At 41.4% G+C, this 16941-nt stretch overlaps 1 protein-coding gene across 2 annotated transcripts in view; it reads left to right on the top strand.

Annotated features, from left to right (window-relative positions):
• The window catches only part of LOC115772096, a 41099-nt gene extending 25294 nt beyond the window's left edge, over positions 1 to 15805 (top strand). For both annotated transcript variants that reach the window (XM_030718057.1, XM_030718058.1), the window contains 5 exons: positions 6008 to 6222; positions 7201 to 7336; positions 10693 to 10826; positions 14915 to 15188; positions 15327 to 15805. In XM_030718057.1, coding sequence (XP_030573917.1) covers positions 6008 to 6222; positions 7201 to 7336; positions 10693 to 10826; positions 14915 to 15188; positions 15327 to 15682 — 1115 coding nt within the window. In that variant the 3' untranslated portion in view covers positions 15683 to 15805. The remainder of the gene's footprint in view (positions 1 to 6007; positions 6223 to 7200; positions 7337 to 10692; positions 10827 to 14914; positions 15189 to 15326) is intronic.
• The last annotated feature ends 1136 nt before the right edge of the window (positions 15806 to 16941 follow it).

Here is a 16941-nt window from a genome sequence, read left to right as displayed (position 1 = left end):
AATGCCGTTCACATTAATATGTTGAAACAAGCAAATTCCACTTCAATTTTGACAGCTAGTCAAAAATAATTTGTAATTTACTTTGTCTCCCTTCGTTGGCAAATTGTTTTTTGATTAGCAAACAATGTAGCGTGCTTTGGTTGGTTACATTTTCAGTAAAAAAATTCGAAAACGTAAAAAATAAAATAAATAAATTAAATTTAAAACAAGTGGTTGCATTGCAATCCTCAATAAAAATGTATCCAGCGCGTCTCTGAAAACTTGTTACCTGTGAGGATGGGCTGTTGGCGAGCTGAGCTGAAAGCGAAAAGTCATCAAAAACAAGTCCACAAATTAACTTCCGCCAGTAACTGCATTCGAGTTGCTAGAACAAAGGTACAAACCGAAATAGCGCTTTAAAGCCTAACATGAATGTCAGATATACCAGCGAGCTGGTCCGGTTTGACCTGGCTTGATTTTCACGTGCTGCGTCCAATTGCTATTGGAGAGGGACAGGCAGCAGCGGAACATCCGCGGGCCGGCAACATGGCAGGCAGCATCACAAATGGTCAAAAGTTCCATTAGTGTCAGGCCGTGAATGCTATTTACAAGCAGTTTGCGATGCATCGTGTGAGATAAGAGCCTCAGCGGGGCCAAATGGTTAAATAAATGGCAAAAAGTCGGCGCTCATAGCGCAAAGCACACAGTGAACACAGCTGGGCGAAAGCAATTCGCAGAATAAGCGCTGAAAACTGAATATCGCAATCGATGCTGGCGTCGAGATAACAAAATGTTTTGCTGCCCAGCCTCAATTGAGTCGTCGTCGTCGTCGTCGTCATGCATTCGTTCTTAACATTGCGTATACGCCAAGTGTACAAATGCATGGCGACAAGCGGTGGTAGTTAAAGAAAAAACAAGCTGAGTAAATACGAGCGTGTGTACAAGCTCTTGCATATACCTGTATACACGCACACACACACACACACACGCACTCACACACAAATACGTAAGCACATAAGTAGAAAGGTATAAATGAGCACACAGCAAATGAAAACTGGCAAATAGAAAGAAAATTATATAAAAATAAGCTTGCGACTGTATGCTGTATGCAGTGCAATGTCACCCACAGACTACATTTTCATATATATGTATATATACAAATACATATTTGTCTGTATACAGTGGGGTGTGTATATCTGTGTGCAGATTCTTTGCCTGCTACACAATATTTACGCTGTTATCCTTTTTGTTTTATTTGCTTAGCGCTTCTGTGAAAAGAAGGACTATCGTGAGACAAACGGCAAACGAGCAACATGAGGATTGCAGGAAGTGTGTTTTGTGTGTGAGCCCCGTTATGGCACATCATCATCACCATTATGATCATCGTTATCCACTTGCAAGCCACTCAGATTAAATTTTGTTACATATTATTTTTTCATTTAGCGCATTTATTTTCGTTGTTGTGTTTACTTTGTGCGGTTGTCGCTTTGGAGTGTTGCGTGAAGTTTGTTTGCGCATACTCGAATGAGTCTGGATTTTTTATTTACCCAAGCTCACAACTGCGTGGTCAAGGCGTTGGTGTTGCTTTAGCTAACAAAATATATTGGATTTCGAAGTGTTGAGTTATTTATTGTGCACATGATGCCTTGATATTTATCTATTTATTACTTATTTCTGGTTATGTTGTTTAATTCAATCAATTTAATTTTCAATAACTTTGCAATAAATAACAAATTAGTGTCTTGACCAATCCTTCTCTTACAACTCATTTAGTGGACACACACATACATATACAGACATCCAGTTTCCCTAATTATTAATTTTTTTTTTCATAACTAGTATTTTATGCAACAACCACATTTTAAGGTGTGTGTGGAGCTGCCTGCCAAGCCCATAAAAAACTACAGCTAAAAGCCAAGTAGAGCAACAATATTATGTTGGCGTGAGCTGCGGTTGTGTCTATGCTGATGTTACGTAGACACGATATTAGGGGTTGGGCTTGGCCAGCCAACGGAGTGGATTAAATTGCGCTCTACTGGCACCACACGCTCTTCACCTCCACTGCTAAATTCTAGTAAAGCATAACTTTTTACTACAACAACTTCAAATTCCAAATATTTTTCTTTGAACCCGAACAGGATAATTGTCTTCTACCGATACTCTTCTTTGATATATCTTAAATTTAAATTATAAAACTTATTTTGAAATTATAAACAAATTCTGTTTATATATTTTTTTAATGTTTTCCGATAGTTCGTAAGAATGAATATAAGATACAAAATATTGAAACTGGATTAATTATTGCTTAGTACTTAACTCTCTTACCTTTTTTTTTTGCTCTGAAAATTCACTCTTGATAATGTTTTTTAGGGTATATCGTGTTGCGACTTTGCATTATAAACGTGTGACTATTGTTTTTCTACCCCTTTTTTTGTCTCCTGTCCATGGACACGCACAGAAGTGAAACCACAGCGTGTTTCTTTTTTCGTTGGGTGCAAAGAATAGTATTAGTTTAGTGCTGGACGTGTGCGGGGCTTTTGATTTATGGTTTCGAATGTTGCAAGTTGTATTTTTATGTTAATTAAATTGCGTTGACTTATAGTGAGTATGGTCGGTTAGAGTGCAGGTTACTCTACTCACTGCACTCCGGTATTAAATGTTGTGGACACATACATGCATAGGAGAACCAAACGGCCGTTCGAATGTCCAGGGCTGTTTGCTATGTTCCGGCCACGTAGCGCAAACAAATGAACTGCAGCTGCGTTTATAGTGATTACAGCTGTCTGCTCTGGACCTGCACCTTAAATGTTGTTGACCCAGCCAAGCAGCAGCAGCAGCAGCAGCAATGCATGCTTATTAGAAATTCCATTATATGTAGCATACTTATGTGCGTCCATGTACAGGTGCTTCTGTCAACATAAGCCGGCAACGAGGCAGGTGTTGTCTTTGTGCGCGGCTCAATGGCAACAAGGACGTCACATACTGTTTCCCCCTGGTTAGCCCTACGTGCTCCTGTTTCTGTGTTGCGGCTGCTGTTTTGCAGTGTTGTGCATGATAAATCTTTCAATATACTGCCGACGATGGGGACTGGCAAACATGTCAAGTAGCAGCAACAATATTCATTTGAATTTGCAACAAAAGCCTATTAAGTACCAAAACAATAGTCCACCATAGGCACACACACACACACACACACACATATACATACACATAAAGGACTTGTATAAATACATCCTATGTTTGTTTGTTTTCGACTCTCGCACGCGAGTGAGTATACAAATTATTATGCAGTGATAAATATGCCCACATTTTACTTGTCCTACCCGTCCACCGTCTCCCTGAACACCATCTGTTTCTATTTGGGCTGTATGGTACGGGGTGGTTCAGGGAAGTTTTTGGGACTGTGTCTGGTGCCTGTTGCTTGCACCACGTTCTAGGAATTTGCCATTGAAAGTATTGTGTAAGCAAAAATAATCATGCTTGCTGTCGATTGTGAAAGGTTATATGCAGAGCTTAAATGGTATTGACATTTGGCAGAACTATAACTATGCTGAGTATTGTGCTGCTAGGTAAAATAACTTTTAACGGCTTCATAAGACTGAATATAAATAGACATTTTTTGCGAAGAATGGTGAAGAGAACAACTTGAAGCATCAGTATGCCTGAATCTTGTGTATGCCTGAATGCTTTGGGAACGTATGGCATGGCCAGGTCAATCGATCAATTTGGATGATTTCATTAATTCCTTTTTTTTTTGTTGGGTGCTTCGCACAACAAGCAAGCAAAACCCAAAAATAACAGCCGCTTTTTCTTTGCCAGCAATACAAACAACTGCGAAAACTTTTTCAGCAACAACTGCCTAACATAAGGGCAAACCGGTCGTGCAATGGAAACCAAAAAAGCGAGAGAAAAACCAAAAATATAAAGAAAAAATATATTCGTATCTAACTTTTCAATTTGGTATCACTTGCGGTTTTAACGAACCTGACGTTGCCACCATTGCGGCCAAACGATTCCCGCAATGACGCACTCCAGCATGATTGAAAAACAATAAACAAAGAAAAAAGCAGCAAACAGGACTTCCGCCCTGAACTACCTAGATGCCAGTTGCTAGCTCCCGGCTGCATGAAAAGAAATTCTGGTGAAAACGGCGTGAAAACTGTTTACCTCTGGACAGACGATGAGTGCGTCCAGGGAATATTGTGGGGCCAGTGGGCTATGCAACAATAACAAAAACACGCTGCAGGTTGCATTGATACTGGAAACAGTACTTGCATGGAGCCAGAGGTTCACGGTAAAGGGGCCAGGAACTAGAAACTTGGGTCCAGGGACTTGAACGCGGTTCCTTGTTGCTGTGCTTGTAAACAAATCGCAGAAGGATAAGGGCAATGCACTTGTAAGCGAGCACTTAGTTGAATCGAGTAAATATGTAAGTTTCGCAAAAACTTTCTACCTGACATGCACACACTTATTTGCCCCACTGTACTACGAGTAACCGTGCGCGTATGTGTGTGCAGATTTATAGACATTGTTTGACTATTTGTGCAATACGCCCTGCTGTGTCCTCCGAGTGTACTATGATTTCTTGCTGCACTTACGAACCAAACACTAACAAGCAAAACTTTTGCCAGCAATAAGCAAGAATTTGCGGTTGCTTTTCACAGCTCCTTCGTCCTTATTGCACTTGCCACACTGCCTGTTTGCGGTTTCGACTGCACTTTGCAATTTCAATTATCAAGCAAACTACATTTTCTTTTTCGATTTCCGTGTGCAAATGTTTATGCCACAAGCTTCAAGGCAAAGTTCAAAAAGACATGCGCAAAGGTCATCGGCAACATTGTCGGCCAATTATGTGGACTTGGCCAGCAGCTCATTAAGGTCAAAGTGTAGTAACGTATTTTTCAGGCTGCCAACGAGAAAATGTTAAAAGAAAAGCCACGCAGAATATAATGAAACTCATACATTCCATGCATGCCATAATAAGCAGATGCAGACGTTGCCCTTGCCCCAATATGCAAACAGCTCCCAAAGGTAATTTATATCACGCAGCTGGTATATAAAACAACAGAGGCTGGCAACAGAAAAAACAGCCGCAACGGAAAAAATGAAAACAATTTTATTTTATTTACCTCGCGAGAGATTCACACACCGTCCCCGATGAAGGGCGAGTTCTCGGAGGGACCCTGGCAAAGCCGCAAATGATGTGCCATTATTCTTAAGGGTACAGCCGCACGAAATGTGACCCAAATAAGATATAAAAGTTGTTGAGTGCCTTGTTAGGCTATGTCCTGATGCTTGTAAACAGCCAAGTGGCTCTCTTTGGCGCGCTGAATTATGCTACGTATTTGTTGACAAACGACTTTCAAATGGGCGGCCATAAAGCTGTCGGAAATTGGCGTTGATTGTTTGGCAATTAATAAACGTTCTCACGCAAATGGCCAGTTTCGAAGGTGCTGACCAAGCGCAGCAAAAGGAAATATGAACTTGCGACCAGGTCCTGCCCGTTGGCTTTTATAATATTATTTAACGTTCCGTCATAAACTTTGCTCATCAAAAATCATTTACCGGAAACATATAAATATTGAATAAGGCTTAAAATGTAAATAAAATCTATCAACTATTTTTATGTTGCACATTAAGTTAAACATATATGCAATAATTTAATGCTTTAGAATTAGAGATATACTCATGACGAATTTGTTCAGCACGGCACGAACTTATGCCAACGACCAGTACAGCACAATATGCGAATGTCGATACACGCATTTGTATATCTTCATATTTTGGTCTTGATATATCGTATTATTCGTCCATGTCTGCTGTCGTTTTTTGATGAGCGTTTTGTATCAAGAAAGGAACGTGACACACGTCCAAGTTCAGAAAAGTCTCTCAACATCAACAATATTTTAAATATCTCGTTGGACTGTATTCCAATAATTTTTTTCCAGTTAAAAATACTAAATTGCAATCGTAGAGTTTTATATTAACACATCATTTTTTCTGTGTATCTGCGTTTTTTTCATTCTAGAGCTGGTTGAGTGCGCGCTGCGCAATGTCAATTTAATCATTGAGCCCCCGGCGGTCCGACAGGGCCAGCATGTTGTATTGCGCTGCATATACGATCTGGAGGGGGCACCACTCTACTCTGCCAAGTTCTATCGCGGTCAATTGGAGTTTTACCGTTATACGCCCGGCGAGTTTCCCAATTCCAAAGTGTTTCCATTTCCTGGCATACACGTCGACGTAAGTACTACAAAAACCCGATGTGAATGTATAGCTTTTAGGTTACGATGGGCTTTACGTTGGGTGGGCGTACGTAAAAAAGTAAAAATATTTAAGACATTGTTCCGCTTTTAAAGCATCCGCAACTTTGGCAGCTTGTTAACGTTGAATGCAAATGCAGCTGCCGAGCCGTCGAACTATCCAGCCTCTTGTCATTCGCGTCCGGCCTGACCAACTGGCTGAGGCTCTGCCTGGGGTGGCTTTGACTCGGGCACTTTAGCTGGAACTGCCGTCACTTCGACGCCCTTAATTGCGCGCACACTGCATTTATTTATATTGTATATTTTATAACTTTTCGCTCATGCATATTCAGTTTGGCAGTTTTATTGTTATTGGCGGGTATTCAAAAAAGCCAGTTCATGCCAAGACACCTGCAACTGCAGCTGCCTAGCCTGAATGCCACGAAGCTATCAGAGCGGCTATCTGCAAAATATTTTCATTTAAATTTTTGTGTGGCAGCGTCTGAAATTTGGTCGTTCCCGTGCAAGTGCCGCCCCGCTCCACTCGTGTCCCGAGTGTCGAGCCAGATAATTTTGCCAGATTATTGAAAAAGTTGCATCCTGCTGGAGGCTGGTCAGGGGCCGTCAGTGAAATTTTGTTGCCCCGATAAAGTTGCACTGAATCTGTCCAAATATTTCATCAGGCTATTGAGTTTATGCCAGCAAGTTTATCTTTAGTTTTTGTCGTGCAAAACTTTAACTTAGTTGCGAGCTTTTATACAATATATTCTCTCTTTTTTTTTTTAAATTTTCTTTATATATTTTATTTGCCATTAGCTGGTTTAATATATTGGAGTGCACTTTATTATAGGAGTGATGTCAGATAACATTCATTGCAAATTGTTCCGCTTAAATAAATACATATAAAGCTGATTTTTTATACAATATTCCAATTTATATTACATTCATTATGTTCTCTCACTACATGTCTCTTTAATAGGTAACCAGCTCAAATGCTACTCAAGTACTCATACGCAATGTGGGCTTTGGTCTTTCCGGTAACTTTTCATGCGAGGTGACCGCCGATGCGCCGCTTTTTTCTACAGCTACTGCAGTGGGGATCATGCAAGTTGTGGGTAAGTCAAAAATTTCGAATCTTACACCTCTTTAGCAACAGTCATCAGATAAAAATGAAAACTTAATCGAGCCATGTGGCATGTCATTTGATATCCTACGATCCTACGATTGCCTGCCCTAAGTATGAATTAAGTACCTGTAGCTGTGGCAGATTAAATGGGAAAAAAACTTTTTGTAAGCGGTAAAGGCAATTTGCGGGCGCCAAGGCCGCAGCAGCAGCTGCTAAAGCTTTAAAACTTTTGTGGGGGAGGCAACTTGTGTTGAAAATTGCCTCATTAACAGGCTATTCGGTCTGACAGATAAACATCGTGTGGAGCTCTTGCTCGAAGGTTGTTGCCACGTGCCTGTCTGGGTCATTTAGTAGTCCTGCCATCGCATCAAGCATTTCACGGCCTTATGTGTTTTAAATGAGCGTGCGATGGCACGCTCGGAATTAGGAATTTAATCAGTATATCAGAGTCATGGAGGGCAATAAGTGGGAGCCTAACAAGTATATATGTCGTTGTTTGTGTACATACAGTAATCATGGCTGAAAAAATGCAGCTGAAAGCATTGGCATCGTTACCAATAATTGCCAGCAACAATTGGCAATGCAGTCGGTAACTAGGTAACTGGGTCGATAGCTCATAAATGGCACACAGTGCGTATGCGTAATCTCGGCTATGCTAACGGTGCGGCATCAAGAGCAAGAGCAGCATTGCTCAGCAGTTAATCTTTATATTCGCTTCGCATTAAATATTGGAGGAATTCGCACAGACAGCTAAATTTAGCTTCAGTGGCTGATTTTTATATCACTTGCCGCGCAATTTTCTTTCTGCTCTGCGCACCCTGCGACTCCCCGGCCCACTCGAGTTGCTGTGTTTGTATGATTGAGCACTTGCCTCGATGGTTAGCTGGGTGCCTGGGTGCCTGGGGGTTGTGTGGCTGCTTGCTTATTGCCCGGCATTAAACATTTAGATGTGCGCGTCTGGCGCGAAACTGGTGCCTTTATTAGGTTGCCATCACCTCAATGTCTAACCAGTCTGGCTGGCCGGTCGCCTGGCTGCCTCGCTGTGTGAGCTCAATATATTTAACGCCGCATTTAGCTCGCTTAATTGGCCGCTTTTGCTTAACTGGCATCAAGGGATTAAAGCTTTGATCAAGCATTTGCTTTAAATTCATGAGCTTGCCAGCCGCACCACTATGCCCAGGGCCCTTCAAGGACGCCTAAAGCTGTTTTAGTTATTCAAGTTTCATTAAATGCTGAGGCTTTTAATTGGCTGCATGTATTGTTGTTTCTGTATGCTTTATTTTTGTTGTTGTTTTTCCTTCACATACATCAATATGAGATAAGCCAGCGCGCCTGACGCACTGACAGGACGATGTCTGAGTCTGCAAAGTCAGACGCGTGCTAGCTCATGTGCGTCCATGTAGCAGAGTGTGTCTGTGCACGTGTGTGTATGTGTGCATGGGCTCGTGCTTTCTGCTGTATCTTTGTATTGTACAGCTAAGCATTTGCGGCTTATAATGTCGTCGACACTAAGACCCCAATAACTTGCGGGCTAAACAATAAATTACTGTAGCAGCAACCAAAGCAAACACAAAGCATATTGCGCATACGCCTAGTATAGCAGCGCCTACAGAATCCTTAGGTGCTACAATGACTAGTAGCTTAAAGTAGTAACGACAGCGCCTATTTTGCTACTTTAAGAAGAGATAGACAAGAATTATTTTTTATTATGTTATTAAATATTTTAGTAAACGTATTCATATTATTGTTCGAATCAAAAATTGAGATTAATGTAATCTAATCTGACAAAGTAGTTTGGTTAAGCGATGAAACAACAAACTTACAAGAAATACAATTATTTAGCGTCTAGGCTTATTTAATTTGTATTCCCAAATACGTTAGTTATGTTAATTGCAATGTCATGCTTTAATAGTTTCAAAATATTTGTTTACATTTTGCAAATTTAAAAAAGAAGTAGATATTCATATAACTAAAGTCATCGATTTTTGGCGTGGGAATTTTCTATTTTTGAACTTAAGTTACATGGATTAAATGCGTATCGCCGTGGTGTATGTTTAATATTCCTGGCAAGTGTATATAGAAACTACATGTTAATATCAAAATTTCGTCTTTCAGTAAGAAGTCAAAGATTACTCAGGTACATTTGGTCATTTGATTGTCTTGAATTTTATGGATATGCTTTCCTCTATGTAATCTATGCAGTCTTCCTTTTTCAGACATGTCTTGTGACTTATGTTTTATGCATTTCCGCTGGCTCATTGTGGCTTCCGTTTAGTTACGCTCTCTCATTCATTTATGCAGGCGCTCGTTTATTCATGTGCCGTTGTCCTTGAAGCAAATGGTCCTGAGGTTTAATCGTGTGTTAATGAGCTCAAGTGGCAATCAGATGGCGGGCCAAGACGCCAAAAACAAAAGCGAGGCCAAAAATAAATGCGACTGCGTCGCGCTGCTTACACATAAAATAAACACTTTGTCCTTGCGCTTTATGGAAAACAGCGCGGCAACTACTGCCATTTGGCTGGTGACGCTTCGCTTACGCTGCCGTCGACGCTCGCATTTGAATGCCAAGGCAAGCCGAGCAAAGTTATGCTAATTCACGCTTTCATTAAGTCACAATGCCACACAGCTTCTGGGCGCACCAGGCGACCCAAATGCCGTGGCACATGGTTGTGCAAGTTTGTAGATAGTTGGCAAACATTTGAAGGGCTTAAACTTTAATAACTTAATGACATAAGTCAAGCGGGGATTCGCATACCTCGTTGCTGGCCAAGTGTAAAGTAGGCTGGTCAGCTGCTAAATTAAACTTAAAGCCGGACCCCACAGCTGACCCTCATTAGGAGCCTTTTGGCGTCCCACACAACAGTAAAACCAATGGAAAAGGTAAAAAATCTGGGGAAAAAAACCGCAGCAGCTAAAGGAATAGTTGGGACGACGCCATTGTCGGTATGTGTGTGTGTGTCAGGATTAGAAAGTGAGTTGCCTTGAGCTATGTCGAGTGCCGGGACGCATTCGAGCAGCCCAGGCTCAAAGTTGCCGTTGCCGTTACCGTTTTTGTCATGGAAATTACTTTCTTCATTAGTTACTTTTGTTGCCTTAGTTGTGACTTTGGCTTTGCTTTGGTTGACTTAATTAAAAAGTTGAACGTAGCCCCGACTGCTGTTGTGGTTGGTGCTGAAAGGATTGAAGTTGTGGGCGGCACTGCGTCGCCACTTATATACCTATTAACATTTTGTAAGAGGCCTGAAGCGACGACGACCTGCCCGGGTCAACAATCCAATCGAAACACAGTACCTTTATATGGATGCCTTAATATATATATATATATATGCTTTGCTTTTCTTGCAGAGCTGCCCGACAAACGTCCGCAACTGTATACGGAACACACGCGCTATGAGCCTGGTGATGTCCTGCGCGCCAACTGTAGCACGCCGCCATCTCGACCACGTGCCGAGCTAAAGTTCACCATCAACAACATGGTGGTAAGTACAGTTATTGGTGAATCAATGCTCTTAAATCTATATTTGTGGCTTGCAATAAGAGTCGCAGTTGGCATAGAAAAATACTTGAATTTATTTTTCTGTTCTGTTCATAAAAAATACAAAAAAGATAAAAATAATAAAAAACGAAAAAAGGAAATCTGACAGCGGGTCAGCGATTATTAATGTTCAAAGCTGTTGAATCCTTTGAAGTTGTGGTCTATTCCGATGAGAAATGAAAATGAAAATATGCCAGCATAGACGGCCCTCCATTCAAGTTGCCTTTGTCCGTATTCTAACATGGCGTATGCGCAATTTTACACCCTGCCAGCCAGCGCACACATTGTCATGTGTATTAACAATGCATGCAGCGCAGCTGTGGCCGCCTTCTTGTCGTTTGGTTACTGTGAAAACGGATTTCTATGCGGCCGCAGCAAACATTACAAACACCAGCTCCTTTGTAAGTCTCAGGGACCAGTTCCCTGGCTCCCCCGGCTGCTAGTCCTTTATTGCATTTGGGCTTGGGCCACACGTCGCAGCTGTGCGGTTGTGCAGGCTGTCATTTTGGGTGAATTCTCACTTTTAGCTGCTGGCATCACAGCTGCTCGCCCTGTTGACATTGCCGAGTCTGCTAAGCTGTCAGAGCGAAGATTTTTGCTTCACAGTTTTATGAATATGCATGCCCCATGCGTCGCGCTGTTGTTGCTGCTCCTCTTACATCGATTTTTGTATAAATTGGTGGCCGACTGTGGCCAAATGATGTCAAGAGCAGTTAAGTGGTCAAGTTGCAGATCATCTTATCCGTTTGGCTCGCCTCACATCAGTTTATCTACATAGGTAGCCATAGACCAGGCGATGAGACTGCGTCTGTCTCAGGGAGTGAAGAACTTACAGCTCCAGGAAGTCCGATTTTCAATAAAATAAACGATTGCCGTTCGGTTCACGGTGCATAAGTTTACATCACTTAAGTAGTTGTTCATTTACCTTTTCATTTTATGGGTGGCACAAAGAACTGCACTCAATACAGTTATCCTTAAGGATGATTGATGGGCGAATCATCAGCGGTATCTAAGTAGTACTTAGAAGATATACACATACTGATAATACAAATAAATATATGAACATAATTTTTGTTTTAAAGTTGTAACCTTTTTTTATTAAATAACTTCAAAATCGGTTTGGGAATTCAATTATTTAGGTTTTATTTACAGTAAAGTATTGCTTTGATCCATTTTACATTGGAAGCAATGGGCTAATATTATCTTGCTGGTTGGCTTCTTGTCTTTGGCTTGGGGCAGTTTGAAAGTGTTGTCATGCCATTGAAAAATGGTTGGCACATTCGTGCAGCTTGCTAGCATGCGCACATTAAACATGATAAATGAATTCAAATCATTTGCACCGCAATAACTCGAACTCAGCATGGGGCAGGCTCCATCGCTTGCGAGCTACAATAACAACAGCAACTACAACGGCAACAACTACAATAATGGCAAGGCTGCGCAGTTGCTTGAAAATGAAATGATAGCTTATCGGGAATGCCAAGTCGAGGGAACGAGCACTTTTGGCAAGTGCCATTGCTATTACCATTGCCAATACGGGGGAAGGCAACAAACCGTAAGCAAACGTGGCAGACGTTGACTAAAATTGAGTAGAAAACGATACCGCAGGAGAAGGAAGATATATTGCAATTGCCGATCACAGGAAACAAATGAATATTTCATGCTGTGCAAATCAACATGAGGCTGGGGAGCAGGCGCACGCACACACACATACACACACACTGTAGCATATTCCACGTGCCATTTTAGCAGCAGCAGCATCAGGAACTTCACCAGGCAGCGGCAACAAAGTTTACGTTTGAAGGTAACCTGCCCCGGAGCAGCGCCTGCGGCATCTGGAGCCGGATCTGAACTTTATGTTGACAAAGTTTTTTGTGGTAAAAGCCACATCAGTAATTTGCAGAGCACACAAAAATACTAACACACACGTAGCCATGACATATGTGGCCTGGTTTAGGGCTGCTGTGGCTTCGTTTTCGGCTGGCTGCTTCCGCCGGGCCAGGCATTAATCATTTGGCATGTAAATTGCCAATTAATAACTGCTGCATGTCATTTGGCATTCGGCTTCAAAATGTTACGCAAATTTCTACCCAGGCAGGCGGAACGGATTGGGCGATGCTTCGAAGTTAGAGAAACTGAGACTCAGGCCAACGAACCTATAAACATTGCCAAGTGCTAGGCGCATTCACATGGAGCCCTTAATGAAGACAAATAGCGCTTGGTCTCTGCCAAATTTAGCGGAAAATTGAAAAAAGCTTCGCATAGCAGGTCGTGTTGTATTTTCAGCCAGCCTTGCGACAAAGTTCTTGGCAACAGCTCCAAGATATTGCAGTACCATCCACAATTTATACGTTATCGATACGCTTGCAATGCATTGCGGACAAACGACAAATATGTGGTACACAATGCTATAAAATATAGTAATTGATATTTTAGCCTAACAATGCATAACACAGCTTGTGGATGTATTTTATAAGTGCAAATTATGGCGACTTTTCAGATGTGTCGCCTGAACTTAAATATTTGTTGAAAAACTCATTCACAAACAAATAGTATAGTTTCAGCTAAAATGTCCCCATAAAATAAAGAATAAACTTATAGTTCAAATTGAAATTGCTCTCTGTTGCTCTTAAAAACAAAAAAGAAACAATTTCCCTGTCTACATATTCTTTGAATTCCTAATACTTAGAAATCATAGAGGCTCAGCCTCATTTTTAAGTAAACATATAGGCTTCTGGCGAGCAGTTTTTCACTTTTTGTGGATTTGTCAAAGCTTTATGAAATGAAAAGCAAAGCACTTACTGAAAAATGTTCCACACATTTTCACAGCTTTGCCAGTTGGGGTTTTAAAAGCGCAGCTCTACGTAGCAAATGCACAAAACTATTAAAACATATAATTTCTCTTGTTTGCACAACATAAGCAGAATGCAAAAACTGTGTGCTTTTTGGCATGCGCATAAATAAAAATTATTTATATAAGCGCAAATCCTTTTCTACATGCTCTTATACGGACACGCCCGCCGCACACATAGAGCAAAGCAGATCCAACGAGACTAGAGCTGAGCAGGCCAGCCGTGGCTACAATTTTACAGTGAATTGCACTAAATAACTGCCATTAAGCATAAAAGCTGTTCTCGCATGAAGGAGCTGCTGGCAGCATTTAGGCTAAATGCAAGTTTAAGCATCTTGAAGCTGGCGCAAATAAAGTGGACTTACGCAGCAAGGATTCACGCAGACACAGACACACACACGAGCATGGACATGGACATGGACACGGACATGGACTTGGACATGGAGTTGGACATGCACAGAGAGCAGTAGTCTGTTGAACAAGAAACACCAATACAAACGCAGTTCGAATAAAAGGATAAAATGGCGCGTATATGGAAAGAAAGAAAGCTGTAAAACTGGCTAAAACTTTCATCAATGTGTCGTCTGGCGCATTTGAGCTGCATGTCCTGGCAGCATATGCCCAGTCTCCATCTCTCTCTCCCCATCTGCAGATCGTTTGCCACAACCAGTGCCACTAATGTGCGCAATTGTGAGACGCTTCCTTCTTGGGATTTTGTTTGTGTTGTACTCCAGACACCGCCTGCCGCTGCTTTTTGCTGCATTACATTAACACAGATAAAGTTCCTTGATACATAATTTCCATGCATACACAAATAGCCGCCAGGCTAAGCTGGATGGTGGCTGGCTGGCTGGCTGGCTCGCTGGATTGCCGGCACATGTGGCCAACCTCTCCAGGCTCTCCAGCAGCGCACTGTGCCAACTTGCAAATGGCGACAAGATGCTAGCTGGCAAAACTTTTTGCTTGTCCAAAAGCAAACAAAAGTATTACGAGTACCGGGGCTAAACGTTGCCAAATGTTGTCGTTGCCGTTGTTATTGTCATTGCTGTTAAAGTTGTTGCTGTCGCCCTAAAATATGCAAATGCATTTGCAAGCGCTGAATAAACAGGCACAGCGCTCAAATTATTGTCTCCGCCTCCAGCCTACAGTCTATTCAATGCTCCCTTTTGTCTTCCATACAGATAACAAATGCCGAGACACAGTATATTCGCACAATTGATAATCTGATCGCTTCACGCATCTCTCTGAAGCTGCAGCTACAGGGCGTGCACTTCTCCAGCGTAAACACGCTCATTTATAATAGCGTGAATTCTGTGTATGGCCATGGCGGACCCATGTATACGCCAAATCCAGGTGGCTTGGTACTGCGTTGCACCGCACAAATTGGCGACCTATACCAGGAGTATAAGGAAATTGAATTGGGCACACCACAAAAGGATCCGGTGCCGGCACGTGGTGAGTTTACATATTTCTAAATGTGTGCTTTGACATTCTAAACTAATTACGCAATAATATATTTGCCTTCCGTTTCCCTTTTTTTCAACTCTTCTCGAATGCCCCTCTGTTTGCTTGGATGCCTGCTTCCGGATGCAGTTACGCTCTCTTCCGGCTCGAGCGTGAAAAACTTCTTCAGCACGTATTTCTCCACATCGGCGGCATCACGACGCGTCGGCGGCGTCCATTTGGCGCCCATTACAATGGCGCTGGCAGCGCTTCTTGTCAGTGGTGGCGCCCTGCTTAGCCAGATGGTCCGCGGGCTAGTTTTGCAGCTCATACCCATTGACGACCGCCCAGCTATCGTGCATTCCAAGTCCACAGACGGTCGTCTGTCCACGCTGCCCTGCCTCCAAGGCGCCATTGCAGCGGCTGGCTTGGCCAGCTCGGAGATAATTAGCTTGGGAGCTAGCCGTGGGCAGCAGCTGGAGCTCTGTGCGTGTGTTACAAATTAGTTTAATTGTCAAGTAATTAAATTACAATATATTTTGTATGCAAATGAAATTAACTAAGTATACATATAATGCATATGTGTGTGCAGTCAACATTTGGTTGGTTTATTTAGTGCTTTCATTGTTTTTATTACTTTTTAATTTTGTTTTGATTTTCAATCTTGATTTGATAGCTTTTAATTAAATCTACAGATTTCAATGTGGTGTCTAAACTAGCGAGCTAAAACCAAAGTATTTTTAAGCAAACCATTTGACGTTAGCCTAGTTAAGCCGATAAATCCAGATGAAAATGGATTTCAACCATTAAATAAATGTTCACATCTGAAATCAAAGTAAAAGTAAAACTACTTATTAAATGTGCAAACTAACAGAAAATGTAAGGTATGTGTTGAAAATGAAATGGCTAACCAGCAATAAAAAACCAAAAAAAAAGCAAAAAAAAAAAATAAGGAAATAAATGTGTAAAATATATTTAAAAAGTGCAGTAAACAATTATAAATGAAATCTACTCGTAAAATGATCGCCTTGTGAGGGCATATTGTAAATGGTGGTGAAATTGCATAAAAATAAAAGAAAAAGTGTTAATTTTAAAAAGAAATCAACCAAGTTGTTTCAATACTTTCTGGCATATATTTTATTTGCTTGCAAAAATACCCAAACCTGACTATCTTGTACCATCAGTTGGCTAACAAGAGTTGTAATTCATTCAAGCGACAAGTAAAACGGTATTTTTCAATTCAGGAAATCTTGCAAAGTTGATTTTTGGCGTTAAGAACTATTGCACAACATTCTTGCAACAAAGGCTAGCAACTTCACAGTGACTGCCTCTGCTTATTGTCTGCATTCGGTTTGCCTGCAAAAGTGTGAAAAAACTTGCCTTTACGCAGCGGAAGTGCCGAAAGAGATATAATATAAGGAATCTAGTTCATTGCATTGTGTGCGGCATGCTTTTTAGTTGCCGTTTCCGTTCCATTCTGCATGCGCATTTTGTACTTATTATTTTTTGCAATTTCTTTGAAAAATTACTGAAGCGCACACTGCTGTTTCTTTTCAATAGCAGCCAAGAGTTACAGCAGTTCAAAGGACTCTCTGAGTCGATCTGTTCTGTGAGTAAAATAATTACAGAATTGTACACAATACTTGCTATATGTATACCAGTATCTAGTAATGCCTCATACAATGGTAAGAAGGATAGCAAAGGCAGCAGTAAAATGATTTGTGTTTGGCAAAAATAATAATTTAATTTAATTGAACACTGTAGA

The sequence above is a fragment of the Drosophila novamexicana genome, unplaced genomic scaffold, assembly GCF_003285875.2.
Source record: "Drosophila novamexicana strain 15010-1031.04,08,12 unplaced genomic scaffold, DnovRS2.1 tig00000108-arrow-pilon, whole genome shotgun sequence".
Lineage (NCBI taxonomy): Eukaryota > Metazoa > Arthropoda > Insecta > Diptera > Drosophilidae > Drosophila > Drosophila novamexicana.
Note: the sequence above shows the minus strand (reverse complement) of the source record. Positions and strands in the feature narration are given on the sequence as shown.